At 36.6% G+C, this 19,103-nt stretch overlaps 1 protein-coding gene across 1 annotated transcript in view; it reads right to left on the bottom strand.

Annotated features, from left to right (window-relative positions):
- Window positions 1-6,669: 6,669 nt before the first annotated feature.
- Window positions 6,670-19,103, bottom strand: part of SCYL2 (SCY1 like pseudokinase 2) — a 39,068-nt gene continuing 26,634 nt past the window's right edge. Inside the window, exons 11-18 of the mRNA XM_069856993.1 lie at window positions 18,615-18,728; window positions 18,020-18,152; window positions 16,119-16,237; window positions 15,394-15,494; window positions 14,598-14,664; window positions 14,384-14,473; window positions 13,168-13,287; window positions 6,670-12,571 (exon numbers count right to left, since the gene is read on the bottom strand). Coding sequence (XP_069713094.1) covers window positions 11,921-12,571; window positions 13,168-13,287; window positions 14,384-14,473; window positions 14,598-14,664; window positions 15,394-15,494; window positions 16,119-16,237; window positions 18,020-18,152; window positions 18,615-18,728 — 1,395 coding nt within the window. The 3' untranslated portion in view covers window positions 6,670-11,920. The remainder of the gene's footprint in view (window positions 12,572-13,167; window positions 13,288-14,383; window positions 14,474-14,597; window positions 14,665-15,393; window positions 15,495-16,118; window positions 16,238-18,019; window positions 18,153-18,614; window positions 18,729-19,103) is intronic.

The following is a 19,103-nucleotide window of genomic DNA, read 5'->3' as shown; positions in this document are numbered from 1 at the left end:
GGAGACCCTATTTCTACCGGGGTCTGTAAGAGTCATTGTAATATGACATAAAAGATGAGTACTGTAGAAAATGAGCCTTCAAGTTCTACATCATCTGATGTCAAAGATAAAAGGGGTGACCTGGGATCCTACATTATACAAGGGTTTGAATTAAATGATAAAAATAGTCCTTCACATTTTGAAATCTATGGCTTTACAATATCTACACTTTTCCACTATAAATGTAGATGGATTCAAAGACTTTAGGATTCTGATTTCTATGTTACTATATATGAAAATTGAACCCTTTCCTGCCACGTCAAAATGAGTGTTGAGTTAGTCGAAATAAAATTTTCAGATGCTGTAGCAAAACTAGCATTAATTTCAAATGGCTCAAAAATTAATCCTTAGTTTCTAGTTTCTAATTCCTGATCAGATGGCTGATAGAAACTGTGCTGTTTTAAAAGAGGTCCTTTTTTAGTTTAACAAAGCAGTACAAGAAAGTCATGTAGCTGGGTAAGAACTTTTCTATACTATTTGCAATTTATTTGAAAGCTGCTTGGGTTATAGTGACACCTTATGGTAGTTTTATTAAGTTTTACAGATCATTTTGAAAGGTAAGATCTGTTACAGCCTTTTATGGCCTGTCACCAGCAGGAAGGAACTTCCCAGGGAACCTGGGAAGAGTATAAGGGACACTGCCCAGTTGTGTAGGGATAGGGTCAGGAAGGCCAAGGTGCAGCTGGAGCTGAACTTGGCATGGGAGGTGAAGACTAACAAGAATGGCTTCTACAGGTATGTTAATCAGAAAAGGAAGGTTAAAGAAAGCACACCCCAACTGATGAATGAAAACGGTGGCCTCCCGTCAAGGAGAAGGCTGAGGTACTCAACAACTTTTTTGCTTCAGTCTTCACTGACAGCCACTCTCCTCACCCCTCCTGGGTCAATGGACAACAAGAAGTAGACTGAGGGGTGTAGCCTCTCCCACTGTAGGTTCATGACCACCTGGGGAACCTGAACATATATAAATCTATGGGACCTGACAAGATGCATCCCAGAGTCCTGAGAGAATTCGCTAATGTAGCCATGATGTCTCCATGATATTTGAAAAATCATGGCAGTCAGAAGAAGTCCCTGGTGACTGGAAGAAAGGTAATGATGTGTCCATTATTAAAAAGGGTAGAAAAGACGACCCTGGGAACTACCAGCCTATCAGCCTCACCTCTGTGCCTGGGAAGATCACGGAACAGATCCTCCTAGAAGCTATGCTAAAGCACATGGAGACTGGGCGGGGGGTGATGTGATTGAGAGCAGCCCTGCGGAGAAGGATTTGGGGGTGCTGGTCAATGAGAAACTCTACATAAGCCGGCAATGTGTGCTCACAGCCCAGAAGGCCAACCATATCCTGGGCTGCATCAAAAGAAGCGTGGCCAGCAGGGCAAAGGAGGTGATTCTGCCCCTCTATTCCACTCTTGTGACACCCTACCTGGAGTACTGTGTCCAGTTCTGGAATCCCCAACATAAGAAGGATATGGAGCTGTTGGAACCGGTGCAGAGGAGGGCTACAAAGATGATCCGAGGTGTGGAGCACCTCCCATATGAGGACAGGCTGAGAGAGTTTGGTTTGTTCAGCCTGGAGAGGAGAAGGCTCCAGGGAGACTTTATAACAGCCTTTCAGTACCTGAAGGGATCCTGCAGGAAAGCTGAGGAGGGACTTTTTACAAAGGCTTGTAGTGATAGGACGAGGAGGAATGGCTACAATTCAGAGAGGGGGAAATTTAGACTAGATATTAGGAAGAAATTCTTCACTATGAGGGTGGTGAGAGGCTGGAAGACATTTCCCAGGGAAGTTGTGGATACCCGCTCCCTGGAGGTGTTCGATGTCAGGTTGGATGGGGACTTGGGGAGCCTGATCTAGTGGGAGGTGCCCCTGCCCATCTCAGGGGGCTTGGAACTAGCTAGAACGTCCCTTCCAACCCAAACCATTCTATGATTCTATGATTCAATGATTCTATGATCCTTGTCTTGAGTATTTTAATCACATTCTTGCCAAACAAAGGTTGAAAGTGGGCAGTATGTTCAAAGTTGCAAAGGTCTGAGAGTGAATAAAAGAGAAGACCAAGCAGTCCCATGAATCTTAAAAACAGAGTAGACAATCTACATATGCTACAATTACCTTGGAAGGGGAAGTTGTGTTTATGCTGAATTGCACTTAGGGATTATTTATATTAGAATAAAATAAACTCCAGAATAGCTTTTATGTAGCCCCTCATCATTAAAAAATTGATCATGGCATAGAGAGAGAGGCAGACCTTAAAGTTGAGAAAAATAAGTCTGTCTGTTTAAAACTAAAATGTTAAGTGCTGACAGCCTATGTCAGTGATTAAATATAATCTCATCTCTTATGATATGTAAATTAAAAATACTAAAACCTATGAGTATTTTTTAAAGTCCAGCAAAAACATATTACTGAACTAGCTGAAACCACTGACTAAGCACTGAGCATCAGTTGCGGATTTTTTGAAAGTGAAAAGAATATCAGCTGTATTTCCATTGAAAACTACTATTATTTTTCAACTACTATTATTTTTTTTTTGAGTAACACTGAAGAAGCAAAGCCTTCCCTTTTCTAGCAAGAACTGGAGAAGAATGCAATTCATCAGCTGCAGCATCTTGAAGAACATGACGACCAGTAATGCACAGTTCAGGACAATGCTTGTAATTACTAATGCTTTTGTTCAAATAAATTGGTTTTAAAACACACAGGTTTAATGAAGTTTTTTTTATTTGGTTGGTTGTTTTTTTTAATGAATATAATCCCTTTGTAGTTTTATAAACTGAACATTGTACCTACCTCTCAAGAGAAAATATCTGCTACAGCAAATCAAGAAGAGGGGCGGAAGTCATTTACTCAACTTTCTAATCACAGTCATTCAATCTATCTACATGGTCATTTCTAATGAAAATAAACGTTGAAATGAAATGCTCTTGTAAGTGTGCTCTGACTAAATTAAATCTGAGCTCAAGCAGCTGCCATTCAGCAGCAGTAGCTGTCAGGAGAAGTTAAGCTTTTTCATGAGGCAGGAGCAGCCAGCACCCTCTGCGCAAGCGATTGGCAGCGGGTGGATATTCTACCATTTCAGCAGATGGCAGTTTCCACTCTCCTTTCTTCGTTGTTTCAGCTATTCCCTCAAATCTAACCCTTTGCTCTGAACAGTTGCTTTATCATGCCACAATCTGCATTTGGTAATCTTCTGGATCGCTTAGCTGTAGCTGCTTTCGCCCCTTCAGTCTCGTGCCGACTGTAGTAAAGGTAGCAAAGAAACCCACACTCACTCCAGGTGCCTCCACCACACAGTCCAGCAGCTTGCCAGAGCTGGACTGCCCCTGATGGCAAAGCAACAGCATGAGGAGACCTCCATTTACCTAATTCCTCCAATGTGCACAAAATCAAGGCTTTGCATTATCTATGTCTTGAAAAGAATAAGGAAACACAACCCACCCAGCAGCCAGTTAATGATCTGATTAAGTTAAGTAATATTTATAGTGCTTGTTTATCCAAAGAGCTTCAACTGTATGGTTCTGGCTTGCAAAATATAGCAGTGAGTATAATGTAGAGGTGGTATTTCACTGTAAATCTTATTCCTATAATGGTTGGCAATCAGTAAGAATTAAGCAATGAATTCTTTAGGAAACATAAAGCATATAAGCACAATCAAACAAAAAAGTCAACAGATTTTTAGAGTCTCCTGCTTGCCAAATAATACAAGAGATTAATCAATAATTTAATTTTGCATCTGATAACAATGAAAATACATTAGTACTTTACGTTGAACACACTCAGATTGCAGAAATGGCATTTAGTATCTAGCAAGTCAGAAATCCACACCAAAAACCATTTAGCTCCCTAGTTTTATACAACAGATCAGGGCTTTGAGCACAGCTGGCATCAAAATTTGATAGAGTATGTTCCAAATATTTTAAATAATATTTTTAACTTTTTTAGATAGATTTTTTTTCTATTTTGTAACCAATTAAAGCCAGGATTTGTAACATAAAGCTTTTTTGGGGGAAGTCTATATTTAAAATTCCTGTCTAACAACAAAGGCATGAAAATAGATTTCACTGTGATTTTATTTTTCCTGATTCTCCTGCTCTGATTTTGTAAGATACAAATACTTTCTGAAATTCTTTAAAAATAAATTAATAAAAAAATCTGTTTCCATGTTAGGATAGATTCTTTAGAAAAAAACCAAAAACTGATTGCTCTAGTTACAGGCATACCTGATTGCTTCATCAGCATTTTTGCTTATTTGCACTTATTTGAAGTCACATCTGTGACATGAGCTAAGCACTAATTCATAGCTTTAGTGCAGTACGCAAGCTTTCATTTCATCAGCATGGCAGGGGCAGACGTATCTTTTCCAGTTTTTGGTTTCTGTAATTTTTTTTGAATTGCCCAGTATTTGATTTTTCTGTTCTGAAAATAAGCCTGTCATGCCTCCTCGAAGTATCTGGTTCTTAACTCACCTCCTGGAAAGGAAGCTCTTCAAAGAGCTTAATCTTAGAAACCATAGACTTAAACTAGCATTAAGGAAACAAAGAGCAAGACATGAACAAATGCTGTCTGTGTAGGAACTCCAGCTCCCAATACCAAAACCCCCTTTTTCAGGTCAAAGATAATATTTTCATTGATTTAGTTTCAAATGGAGTTTCTGTTTTGAATATCCTTGATTTGAGCGGCTACTTATTGCAGAACCTAATCTTTCGAATGCTGTGGGAAAAGTAGTGCACTTTAAGAAATTCCACTTTAAAAGGTCAAGTAATGATTAAGGCACAAGCAAAAAAGCCTGCCCCCTGCCCCCTCAAAGCCTTCAAAAATAACAATTTTTAAGTAGATACAGGCAGGCTATTAAACCTCTATCATACCTAAGTTCAAAGTTGCTCCACATTCATGACTGTCTTAATTTGCAGTAAGAAACTGCACTGGAGCCATAACAACATAGTTCAGAGGCAGGCGTCCTATAGAGGAGAAAAAAAAGTATATATTTTTAAAAATGTTTATAGTTTAACACTAAAACGTAGCCTTGAATACTTACCAAGTTATTTTAGAGCTTGAATAACTAGTATTCATTCAGCGGCTCTTGGGTTTTTGCATGAGTAGGAGTTTATTTCTGAACTCCTGGTTTGTAAGTTTGGGAGTAAGTTTGGCACAACAAATCTAAATCCACATTGTCACAGTTTTCTAATCTACTGAGCACCTGCAGTGGTGTCCAGAAAGGCGACATGAATGCAGGGAGCTTCTGTGATGCAGAACCAAAGTGCATTTGTGTCTGGCAACAGGAAAAGAACATCAAATGAACTATGAGGTGCTGAGGGGCATGGTTTAGTGATTGGTAGGAATGGTTGGACTTGATGATCCTGTGGATCTTTTCCAACCTAGTGATTCTGTAATTTCTTTTTGTGTAACTCCTCATAAACAGCTCATTTCCTCCACCTACTGAGCTTCACTCCTCACAGCTGCAAACTTGATATGGTAACACAGCTCTACACACAGAGATATAAACAGGATTAACCTAAAGCTCTAGCATATGAAACACCTAAAAGAGGGACTAGACATGTTTAAGAGATGAAGCAGAGACAATTAGCTGCCAAAATCAATCTGTTCCAGGCAAAAAACAATCAACTGCCAAGACCTCCAGCATTTCCTGTTTGAAGCCTTAGGTTATCTGAACTCATGAAAGACTTTATGGAATTGTGAATATTAAGCCACAACAAACCAACTCAAAACATCTGGATCTCATCAGCTGAGACTTTCCTGCTTAAGAAATAGGTAACAGTTATGGATGCTACCAATGTCCAGAAATGGAATAGACTAAGAGAACATTACCACAGTAAAGGACATTCAAGTCAGATCAGGACTGTGATCTACTCGGCAGCTTAAGACAGATATTTTCTCTGCAGGATGCCATCAAGTAGGTCTCCACCTTACTGAAATTTCACTCTTTTATCTTCTGCTACTACTGACTGAAAGCTGGCATGTAACAAGGATGTCCTCCCTTGATGGATGCAGCTTTGGGAGGAATAGGGATGCTGTAATCCTCAGCAAAGAGTGAACTGGAGTCACTTGATGCTACCATTCTACTTCCACCTAACCCATCTCCTTTTACTCTCTCTTCCCATACCATCTCCAGACAACAACCATGCTTCTTAAACAGATCAGATCTCAGATGTCTCATAATTCATCAATTTATACCATTCAAAAAGCTGAGTGCTTGCTTCCTTCAGAGTGCTGGCAAATTCTAAGCCTGATAAAGCAGTGTAGAGAAACTGCAGGTTTAGAGAAAGGGCTGGTTTCTGAGTAAATGAGCAGTGAAAATGCAAATTGAGATCACTATGTGGTGTCAGGACCCCAGATTCCGACATGGGCTACGTGTGCTTTCAGAAAAAGTAAGTGCCAATTTTAGATACATCTACTGCATCAGTTTTTCCGCAGGACTTTTATTCTTTCCATGAAAGCAATATGTGATCACATTTTACAGATGTCTGGACAGCAACCACTCTAAGAAATGAACACAAAATTACGTGGGATAGAATGTATTTCAAACAAAACACAGAGTGACAAAGTTCTCTAAATAAGTTACTATAAAGTATGGAAATTTGAAATAAAAATATCTTCCAACATGAAAATATGAAAAGTTCATTTATTTCCATAGCCAATCTCATTCACAGTACAAAGTGATATGAATTTCTCAAAACTGTCACTGTACCTTTTACATATTTTTTTAAGTAGCTGATCTAAAAGTTGGTACAAGAATAAACTTGTTTTTGAAGACCTGTCCAATAAACCAGAAATACACTAAGGCCATGCTATGACAATTGCAATTATGAATCACAGCTGACACTACAGTAACATCACTTTAAAAATCTCATGAGAATTTCATGGTTTACAATCAAAACATAAAACTGCCACTAGTACAGAGACTGTACAATTAGACAAATAAACAAGTATTAAGTATTTTGCACAAGGCCTGAGTTCACTATAACACATTTTGATTTACAGCATCTCAGAAATCTGTACAGCAGTTAGAACTGTTTCAGAGAACTTAATACAACTTCAGGGGCTTTTTTGTTCTGTTGATGCAAGTGTGAGGCCTGAAAGGCAAGAGGGTTTGGTGTATGAATCCAAGGTTTTACTGCCTTGTGTAATTTCCTTGTAAAGCAGTCAAAACCTGATGGAAAGTTACGTACAAGGCAGGAACTCACTTGAATATCAGCTAACTCGTGTGAAATTCTCCAGATAGGTTTCCTCACAGCTATTTCAGAGTAAAAGTTCACAATGAGTATAGAAAAATGCAGCATATCTCTTAAGAAAGAACAAAAAAGGGTCACATATACAGCACAGTATTTTTTCTGTACTCGCCCTCCCTATATTTCTTTCATTGGAAATGGCACAAATCAATGATACCCCACCCACTCCCAATAAAAAGTCGTAATCAATAAGCAAAGGTCACTCTAAACTCCAAAGCCTTCATCTGTGATGAGAGATCCAGTGTTCAGGTACTTATATTTTAAAAACTATCCTGTTCTGCTCAAGCCATGTAGATGCAGGCGGACTAAGCAGGTGAATTTATAATAGATAACAGAAGTATCATATAACCGTTAGCCTGTATCAGAAGCTTTGTGGAATTTGATTGAAAACATATTTTCTCATTTAATCTTTGTTCTTTTTGGTGCAATTGAACTGAAAAATCTAAAATCATGTAATATATATACAAGCTTACTCATTTATCTACATAATTACATTATAACAAGGGTTAAAATACACATGTTAACACACATTTTTCTTACTTTAAAAGGCTATTGGGGTATTGCGAAATTTCCACAGAAATATGTTGCTAAAAAGACAAAAATTAATAGAAAGTTTTAAATAATAAGGCTCAAAATGTTGTGAACCTATCCATTCAAAACTTCAGCCTTTTACTTGGGGTACCCAGCACCTGTGCAGGCCTGTAAGGCTACAACTTCCCCAGGACATTTCTAATTCACTTCATTAAGAGAGGAAGACATAGCATCTTCATTAAAACACACCACCCATGTACCTAGTAAAATTTCTCTCCCTATCTCCCTAACAATTGGTGACTCCTTTACCTTTCAAGGCTCCTCTGGTACTGCTGTCCTCCTGTCTAAGCAGGTTCCATAGGCTGTTCTGTGCCTTATTCACGGACGCTTGTGTGACGAACAGAAAATCTGCTCCATCTTCAAAATGACTCTTAAGTGTTTTTTCACTCCGCAATTCTCTCCTCTTGAAAGGCAGCTCTAAGCTCATCTGCAACTCGGTAGTTTCAAGGTCCCTTTCCATAAGCCCAGCACAGAAGGTTTTTTTCAAGCCCTTCTAAATGCAGTCCTTCCATGTAGTAGAATTATTAATTTTCTAAGAAATGCTTCAGAGACTTTCAAAAATGGAACCAGCAGTTCTAATAAGGAAAAGATTGCTGTCCTGGTGCAAGATCGTTAATTTAGCATACACCAGAGCAGCCAAAGGACAACTGATGCTTGTAATCAAGATGTGCAGCTATTTCCACTTCATTTCTCCTTTTGTAGCAACACAGTATACATAAATCAATTAAATAAGAAGAACTTACTCCCTTCTCGTCTTTACCCATCTTTTACAAAAGAACTGAAAGTAAACCAGGTGGCTGAGCAGTTCAGCCCAGACCCTGCTTTAATTTCCACTGTGGAATCTGCTCAGTGGGTGAGCACAGTAGATGCAGAGGGTGGAGGCTCCAATGTAATGATATAACCTGCCAGGGTTCCACTTTTTTTTCCTTTAAGTTAGGTTGAATACAAAGGGCAGATATTTTCTGTAATTTACAGTGCCGCTCAAAGCAATGCAGCAAGAACTTATTTTATATCAAATTACTCTTTTCATAACAGAATCTGCAATTTCTTAATCTTATACCAATTTCAAATCCACATTCTCCATTTTGTTTTGCATTAGGGCTAGACAGTCTCTCTGCTTCAGACCAAGCTAAATGTAACACTGCATTCCTTCCAAGTCCACAAACAGAAGGCCCCTGGAATACACACATTTTTTTTACCTTGTCCCTTCCTCCTACACCTTCCTAAACAACTTGGACATGAACTAGAACTGTTGCTCTCACTGGCATTCACTCTGGCCACCGTCTTCCAGCCTCTTGCAGGACCTCAGAATGATGACTTGTAAGTGGAGAGATCAACTGGACAAAGCTTCCTGAAGAAAAATTACTGTAGCAGGAGCCAAGTGGCACGTGGGCTTCGGTGACTTACCTCTTGCAACTCTTCTTCCCTTTAAGTGAAGAAATACAGAACTTCACTCAAACCTAGCTTCCTTACACACTAAGCAGGAAGCATGTGCAAGGAAGAGGGATCTGACCCTCTCATTTTAACTAAGGTTATTTTTGTTGGTTTTATTTTTAAATAACTGGAAAAAGTGTTGTCATTTCCATAAGCATCCTTTTCAGGTTACCTTTCTTGTTATTCTTGACTCTAGTCATTCTGAAAATTGCAGCGAACAACAGAAATTATAATTATATTCTCAAATATAAGCAGGAGAACAATCATACTATTTCAGTCAGATAAAGACCTTATCCCATCATCTTACCACTGTATAGAAGAGGTTTTCTTAATTGAACTTATTGGATTTTTTTTACTTTGTCCCAACAAAACAGATTATCTTCTCAGATGGCCCATGCCAAAAGCACATACCCTATGTGGTCAAGTGTATAAAAATCAGATCAGTTTTTTTCAGTTAATTATCCCTCCAACAGGTTAAATTGAAATTTAATTCTGAAAAAGCCCCCAGTCCAAGGGGATCAATGACTGAAACCCCAGATCAGGACATTGCGATTTAAGAGTGCCTTTACCATAGATGTATTAATTTAATACACTGTAGAGTCCTAAGAGATATTATTTTTAACATAAACTTATTTTCCAGATAATTTAGAGGAATGCAATTCCAAGTAATTCTTCAAAGGCTTGCCTTAAGTTACCTTAACGAAACATAGCTTTCAAAAGTTGACATAAAAGACATTAGTGTGACTGAAAGTACAGAGTACGGGTAACCATAAATGAACTTAAATAGTTCTAACAGTTTCAATGTTGTACTTAAGTTTACACAGATATCTTAACAAAACCTGTAATGTTTACCACGAATATTAACAGCACATAAGCATCACAACGCATTAGGTATTGTTTTCTAAACCACAATTTCACTGGTCCCAGATATTATAAAATAACAGGACTAAGGCAGCAGCTATAATACACGAACAATTCTTCAAGAAATATGCTTAATGCTATTACCGCTTAGAACCGTGGAAATATAACAAAATACAAATCACATTTACAGCATAAGGCCCTTTGGTTTCTTAAGCAGCAAAAGAAAGAACAATTTCTTCAGTGAAAGGCTTTGAAAAACAAAGCATGTAGCTTTCCATAAAAAAGGTGACTAGTTCCTTCCTTCTCAAAACAGCACGCTATAACTTGCAAAATATTATGTAAGAACGCTCCTGAAATTCCTAGGAAATAAAGTAAAACCCCAACAGTAGTGCCTGACAGAGCAAGAGTTTCTACCACGGGCAAGCTCAACACATACCTCCTGTGAAGTAGAAGAAACTACTGTTTGGTTTTCTGGAGAGCTTTATTAAATTTAGAGTAACACCACAAAAAAGGATCTGAAATACCTGTGTATTTACCACATATTATAGAGCTTAGAAATCTGTATTTGAGAACTTGCTTCATATTCATCTGTCCTTCATAAGGATTTGAGTTAAAACAAAATTAAAATTAAATAGTTTATTCTAGTCAAGGCAATGTATGGCACTCTGCTTTTTCACACAACCATGTGCAACTTGTACAAGGCAATCCTTTTCCATCTTCCCAATGGAGCCAAAATGTATGAATTAATTAAAGATATTTTTGTGTAAATAAACATTGTGTGTTTAATTGCACAAAATTGCTTAGTTACACAGTTGGGACAGTCAACATCTGAATTTTACAGAGAACATTCTTTTTAGGAGGCTCCACAACTACTCATGTTCTTTTATCAGACCAGTTAAGAGCAGTATCAAATTAACCAAAAGACTGGAATACATTATAAATACAATCATGTCACTACACAGATTTTAAAATGCTGTTTAAATGGTATGTTACTTTTGCTACATGGCTGGTAACAAGGCTCAGGCATTATAAAGCATCTTGTAGACCAGCATGGCCATTGAGGCAGTGTTATTACTGTCCAACACCTGCACTGAATTTTAACAACTTCTTATGCTTCCGGAATTTCATCTTATAAGAGAAGAAATACAAAATAGTTTGTCTTCTTAGCCTATTGCGCATTTACTGGTTAGAGATCTTTCTGTGTAACATGGCTAACAAAATTTTTGAGGCAGCATAAGAATGTAGTTTCTGCAAACTGTCAAATGGCAAAATGACAGTTTGTGCCAAATTCAGGCAACACAAATCATCAGTAAGAACTAGCAGACAGTGAAAGGACTGGGTTGAAGGATCGCATTCACAAGTGTAATTACCCCCTAATCACTTTGTTGAATTTGAGAAACAAAACTTGGTAGGAAATTACATAGGAGTTGAATGAGTACACTTCTGAATAATTTTGAAATACTTAGCTGCTTCTTTCTTTGACTTAATACACACGTCCTACCTTTAGTGCTCTGAAGTTTGGTAAAGAGACAGGAAATCCTTAACACATAAAATGACTTTGCACTTATGCAATTCCACTGCAGTGCCAGATGAATGCAAAATCAAGCCTTTTTTCCAGTCCAAAAGCCTTTACTTTATTGTGTTGAAAGTTTCCCCAAGTCATGCTTTTACTAATCAAAAAAAGATGTTAATCAGCTTACCCATAATCCAAATTTCACCGATCTTGAAAGAAGAAAAAAACGTTTTACCCAAAAAGATCTTTTAAATCATTACTAGCTGAGCTGCTGTTTGTCATTGTGTTTGCTGGCTGTGCAAAGTTCTGAGGAGAAAAGAAAGGATTACCCTGTATACCAAAGCCAGGCTGTCCTATCATGTTCATTGGAGGTCCCAAGACTGAACTGCTCGCACTTGGGGACCCTGGCGGGGGTACAAATTGATTAACCCATTGGCTTGATTTCTGTTGAGCCATCTGTTTCATGCTAACTTTGGGTATCTGAGGACCAAAAAGGTTATCCAAAGCAGACATATCTGGGGGTCTGTTTTGTTGTGTCAGTGGGGAGATTGCAGATGCAGCATTCATAGGACTGTAATTTGGCATGCTGGCAGTTGGTACAAAATTCATCTTGGTTGTTGCTGTTGCACTTGGACCACTGAAAAAATTCTGAGTGGTGGGACTGGCTCCCATACTGAATCCAGCAGTCTGAAAACCCATATTAGTATTTAGTCCGTTTGTTACATTTCTTTTTGTGTTGTCCATAGGTGATGAAAATCCCATTCCAACGCCCATAGATGGGACAGAAGAGAAGCTGTTTGAAGATGCCACGTTAGCTTTGTTGATAGAATGGCTAGTCAAAGATGACATCTTATCTATCAAAGTATCTGTCAAGTCTTTTGTCTGCAAAATACATAAAACGCAGTTAATGCTTTTCCTGTACAAACACTCTAGCAACAGTCTTGATTGCTGCTCCTGCAGAAGTGGCATTAATTTTTCAGAAATCAGAATTTACTGCATGGAAGTAGGCATGAAATGTAATTATATGGAAAGGTAATTAGGTTATTTTTGTTCTTTGCAACTTAGAACTAATTGTTATGCAGCTTTAATTTGATAAGTAAGACTACACACAAATTACTATTATGACATTTGCTTACATGCCCCATTCCTATCCACAAGCCTTTTCATATGTTTAGTTAATAAACTCTTCAAAGCAAAACCTTCTTTAATATGTGCTTTTTCCTTATCTAGAACAAAGGCTTTCCAATAATAATTATTCCTTTGGAAACTACTGCAATTTAAGAAGAGGGAAATATTGCGAATGATGCAAATGGAAGGCAGATTAAAATTTGTTTTAGTCTTTCTCAGCTGTGCCATTGCACTACCACTGAAAGCAAAGGTGACTCACGGGAGAACAAACCAACAAATACATACAGCACTTTAAAGGAAAATGCATCACAGCACCAATGGAAATAGCACAGTTATTTGTTCCTTCTTACCTGCTGCACTGGTGGTGTTATTACAGTTGCTTGTGGCTTAAGAGGTTGCTGGCTTTTCAGTTTCTGTGCCTGTTCTTGCTCTTTAGCTAACCTTTGCTTCTCTTCAAGTGTAAGCGAAGCCTTTGAAAGTGAAAATAATGACATTAAGTTGCACAGGATAGTTATTCTTACACTGACATTTTTATTTCACAAATAGCACTGTCATTTCGGTATGTGGTAGAACAATATGTATTATTTGTACAAAAGACAAAGTGTATAAGCACAAAGTCTGTTACAATATTTATCATACTGCTAAAAAGTACTCAAAGCAAATAAATTCAATATTAAAAGTAGCACCATGACACATTCCAGCAGATCTCAAATAAAGAGGTATCACAACAAAACCATTTTAGCTTTGTCCTCTTAACGCTGGGCATAAGAAAAGGTGTCCTTCACAGTTTTTGGTTTTATGGTTACTAACTGGCACTTGATATAGAACTGTAGCTGACCACGGAATTGAAAAGGGAATTTTATTTTAAAATTGCATAAGAGGCTTTTCAGGGATTTTAACTCAACATTTGCTTATGCTGAAGGATAAAATCAAATCATTCCCCTTTAATCTTAAAATTAGCAAGAGGGTTCAGGTAACTAGAAATGGAAATAATAAAATGTAGATTCTGGACAGCAATTTACATAACTAATAGCATGACAATAGTTAATGCTCATATTTAACATTCTACGTTATGTCATGATTTTTCTTTCCTTCTAATATTTATCCCCATATTGTCTGTTCATTTTCACTCAAATTTGAATTGCAAAGTAAATGTTAGTCTCTGGTGCTACATGAAATTCTACATTTTCTCCTCATCTCCATTTGTGATTTTTATCATAAAGCTGCCTGTTTTGATTTTCCTATCTAAATCTACCGCTGAAGTTTCAGTTTCATTGAAATTTCTGATTACAAGAAAGAAAATGACCAGAAGTTTATAATCCTAAATGCTGCCAACTTCGTACAAAGCTATTTTAAAGGAAAGGCTTTCACAGAAATTCAAGCATATGATTTGAACATTTTTCAGTGGACCTTCACATGTATGGTGTCATTCTATACAAAAGCAGTGAGTTTTTATTTTAGAGATTTAAATATGATAAATATTTACATATACTCCTTTGATGCAACTGTTTCAGCCTTGTATTAGACAGATGGATGTAACAGGATTCCAAAAGAAAGTAAACACACCTTTTTCTGTTTTGATGACATCTCATTCTCTTTACTATCAGATTCACTAGTTAGAAGGTCAGTTCCACTTGTATTAAATACCCTGTCAATCTGTTTAAGTTCAAAGAAACAAAACTTAGTTATTTGAAATGTAATTTAAGATAACAGAAATATTGACTAAGTCATTTTATATTTCAAATTTCTGTAAGTAACATAATAAAATATTGTCACTTACCTGATTACTTGTACTACTAGATCTTGCCTCTTCAGACACACTCATTTGGTTAGCTATATCCAAAGATCTATATAGTACAGAGTATACACATTAAAAAAGATCCACAACACTAATTTAGCAATGCATATTCTTATTCTGCATTTAAATAATACAAAAAAAAAATGCATTATGAGAGCACTAGTATTTCTACAGAATGCCTGTAGAGACTGCAATATGTTAGTATTCTAAATTGTAAAGGTTTGCTGATGATCATTTCTCATGGCCTTAGTTCTGCCTTTCAAATGGGCTGACACAGACTTTGGGTTGCACAAGTGAATTCAACTCAGAAATCTCACCTTGTATCAGACTCCATAAAATAGTTCTAAATATCTTCAAACATCACTGCCTTCTGAAAAGCTGCAATGTTTACGCTTCTTCAGTATGGTTTATGTTCTCAACAACTACAGAAAAGCAACTTAGCCTATAGAAGCAAGACAAACTATACTAGTGGAGCTCAATACGAGATTTTACATTTAATGAATTAATGAAAAATTATTGACTCAAAATTATAAATTGTGACTGAATTGTATAAAAGGTTTTACTCTATAAAACCAGTGATACAATATTATCATCCTTCTAGGACTAATAAATCTTTGCTGACAACTGTGCTTATCTGAGGTAATTCTCAATTACTGAATTAAGAATTACCTAGATTTGTTATTGCTATAGCTAGTTTTCTCACATTTGCTAAAAAGCTAACTGAAATTTATGTCTGCTCACTTCCTCCTCCTCTAATACATATGTAAATATCACTTACTTCTGTTGCTCTTGCATGACATGAAGTTGCTCAAGCTTTGTTTTATGCTCTGCCTCCAATCTATTAAGCATATCTTTTATAACACAAATAAAAGAATTGAACTGTAAAAGAAATATACAAGAAGTTTGGATTTTGTAGTGATGAAATTCAGACATGTATAACTTAAAAGGTGATAGCTCCTAAAGCTTGCAATACACAACGTCAGATAAAATGCAGATTTTAAAATAATTTATAATCCACTTTCACTATCTTCCTTTAGGTACCTAATTACAAGCAGAGTTATGCTGAGACAGTGACAAATATCTATTACTAAAAAAAAAAAAGTGGGGTAATCCAGACCAAAAAAAGAAATCACAGATTAATATTACCAGATAAATTTTCAAAAAAAATCCTATGATCCCTTTTACATTATCTGCAACTTTTAAAAAAAATAGCAAAGAAAGAAACATTAAGACTATACTTTAGTTTTTAATCTGAATTGTAATTATGTTTTGCAGGATATTTAGAAGATAATAGTGTTAATTTTGAAATTTGATACTACATCAGTTAAAATCACTGAAAAATAATAAGCTTTAAACATGCAAATACAGTAATACTCAAGGGTTTTTTTGTTTCATGTTTGATTTTACAACAGACACAGATGTATAGTATGCATGATTTTTTCTCTGAAGACTATTTACATCTATTCTCTGTGAATGTATCACACAACATAGTCATGTTCCTACCTGATTGAGATTAAGATTGTTCTCAATACTAAGAGGAATCAGATGGGGCAATACTTTTCCTGCAAGCTGTTCTTTGGTAATTCCCAGCTTCTTATGAGTAAATGTACACTTGTAAATACCTGACATACAACACCAAAATAGCAAAAATTGTTAAGTTTAGTAAACAATGTGAACAAAGAACACTCTCTATTGGTGTCAACCATCTGAACATACGTTGGCTTTGTGTGCAAGCAGGGACAAACAGAATCATAAAAGTTCAAGTACTCATCCACAACAAAACATGTTATAGCTAGAGGCTTTGCTAAAGTTCAGAACAAGAAGAGGTCCAAAGCAATACTTTGCTACTTCGCAGCTATTAAATCTGGTATTAGGCAATGTATTGTCCTGGTCAATTATGAAAGAATGTGCATCTTTGGACAGATCATGAGCAACTGAGTTACCACAAACTGAAAAATTGCCACTGAGGAATTAAGCTGTGTTAATGAAGGAAGAATCCTCTCCTAGCATATGAAAATGTCTATGACTAATGATCACAATCCTCCCTGATTGCATTTTATAAAGATTCTTATCCAAATGTTTGGGGCTGTGTTATATACAGGATCAGAAGTCATCAGAAGCCTTTATCTGTTCTAAAATACTGAAAAAAAAGAATCCTAGTAGGCACGAGGGATACAGTGTTAAGCCTACAAGTTCTATATTGTTTCTGACAGGAGAGTTTCTCTACTTAAATAGTCCACTTTTGCTGGCAAGCACTGAACATACTGGCATAAAAGAAGCAGCAGATTTCATCACTTTCGATGGTTAGTGTTAGAACAGTGCTGCCAGCTGGCTAAAGAAGGTGTCATACACAAGATGGAAGGTAGTATGATTCCAGAAAAAGGAGAGCCCAACTACATAAAAGCGATTTCAGCCTATCATTTCCAAACTACAGTCTGTATCCAAGTACAATTCTGGAGTAACACATCTAACGTAAAAGATATGCTGGTCCCTCATTCTCAGACAGCAAATCCAAGTCAAAGTTACAAGGATTAAGGGAAACGCGAAGCTCTTAATTAGAACCGATAGATGTCCTCTTGCTTATTTTCAGCACATCAAAATAATACTACCATCACATATTATTGCAGTGTTTAATAAGGGCTGCTGCTGGCACAGCTCAGCTTGCTACAAATGGTCTTTTGTTTACTACTTTGTTGTCAATAACAGAAATGGTCACTGTCTTCAATATGTGGCCACGCAGTCACACCTCTTTCTTGGCAATGACTCTGGTCATCTGGTCTCCTTGAGGCCAGCCAAGGTGTTAAAATCACACCAGAGTGGCAGTAGGGAAGAACAACTGGGAACGAGGCTTCCTCTTCCAGAAGTAACAAGCCATTAGGTTTTAGCTGTTTTGTAAAACCTCACCCAGACTAGGCTCCATTTCAGTCCAAATATAGCCATGTTTGCTTAAAAGAGTCTAACAAAACCTGCAGTGAAGAGCAGTAGATTTGCAGACAATCATCTAGAACATCTGACATGCAGAAGGGGTAAAATCAGGCAAAAGTAACATCTTAAAAGCACCAGCAGCCTCCGATAGAAGACAGATCATACACTCTTTCAAGGCAAAATTCTCTCTATTTGTGTGGACCATGCAGTCTATAAAAGTGTTACAACCCAAGAACTGCGATGAGTACTCAGAACTGCACTGGGCTGTAAAGACTACAAATATATGTACCAGCATTTGGAAGTATCAGCAATACATAAGGCAGCTGAACTGGGGCACATTTAGAGAACCAGAAACAGGAACTTTTTAGGTCATTTAAGCGACACACTATGCAAACATTATCAATGTCAATACAATACAGAAAGCTCTCAAATTTTCAAATCAAAGCACAAAAGAGAAGAAAGTTGAACATACTAGTTACCTAAAATTCCCATGAGCACTGCAGGTTCCTTGGATGGAATTTGTTGTAGAAAAGGTAAAATATCATCAAGCACAAACCATTTATCCAAGTACTCCAAAATCTTGCCTAAGCACACTAGTGAGTTTACCCGGACCTGCGAAGTATGACAAGAATTAAACAAAATCTTAACTATACTTTTGCCTAAATAAAAAAAAACATACAAAACTCACACTCACAAGAGAACAGGTGCTATTGAAACTATGACCTTCATATCTGAAAATTCAAGACAAGTTAAAAAGAAAAATTGTATCATGAAAGGATAATATATATAATTATATACTGCTCACAAAACCGTGGCTTTTCTGCAGGACACACACTGTTATTCTGGAACACACCTCAACAATTTTTACAGTATTATTAACAACAGCAAGTTGCTAATAACTTTAAAAATTGTTAGAGTAGAAAAGTAAAGGGTGCTTCTGTATTTGAAAGAAATTTAAAAAAAAAAAAAAGATGGGCTTTTCTTTAAAGGCAAAACAGCAGGAAAACCAAAGTAATTAAAGGTAACAACATTTTCTGAGGACTGAGAAAGATACAAAATTATTAGGATACTTACAGCAAGAGAAGAAGTTTGCAAACATGCATTTTTAATTCTTGGAATTAATGAATTTTTCATTGATGGGTAATCTATTAAATTGGCAAATGTGGGTATTATGTTTAGGCAAAGCTCCTATAAAAAAGAAATTGTGCATAAGTTTAAAAAGAAACATGCGCATTTACTAGAAAATCAGTAGTAACATTACCAAGTTCAAAATTAGTTTCAAATGTCTTCTTAAATTTCCTTTCCAAGGAAATACTTCAGAAAATATCATTTTCAATAGCTGGAATAATAAAGCATCATAGTATGCAGATAGAACCATGGAAAATGGGTTTCCAAATATATATTCATAAATGCATTAAAAAAGCATATCCTACTTTTCGCTATGGTGGCTAGTCAGAATTTAAAATAAGAGCACTGGAACAACAATTAAATAGTTACTTCCTGGAAAATAAGGGAACTAGATTTTATTTTACTTAAAGAAAATTTGTTTAATAAAACATTACT

This window comes from Phaenicophaeus curvirostris, chromosome 1 (genome assembly GCF_032191515.1).
Source record: "Phaenicophaeus curvirostris isolate KB17595 chromosome 1, BPBGC_Pcur_1.0, whole genome shotgun sequence".
Classification (NCBI taxonomy): Eukaryota; Metazoa; Chordata; class Aves; order Cuculiformes; family Cuculidae; genus Phaenicophaeus; species Phaenicophaeus curvirostris.
Note: the sequence above shows the minus strand (reverse complement) of the source record. Positions and strands in the feature narration are given on the sequence as shown.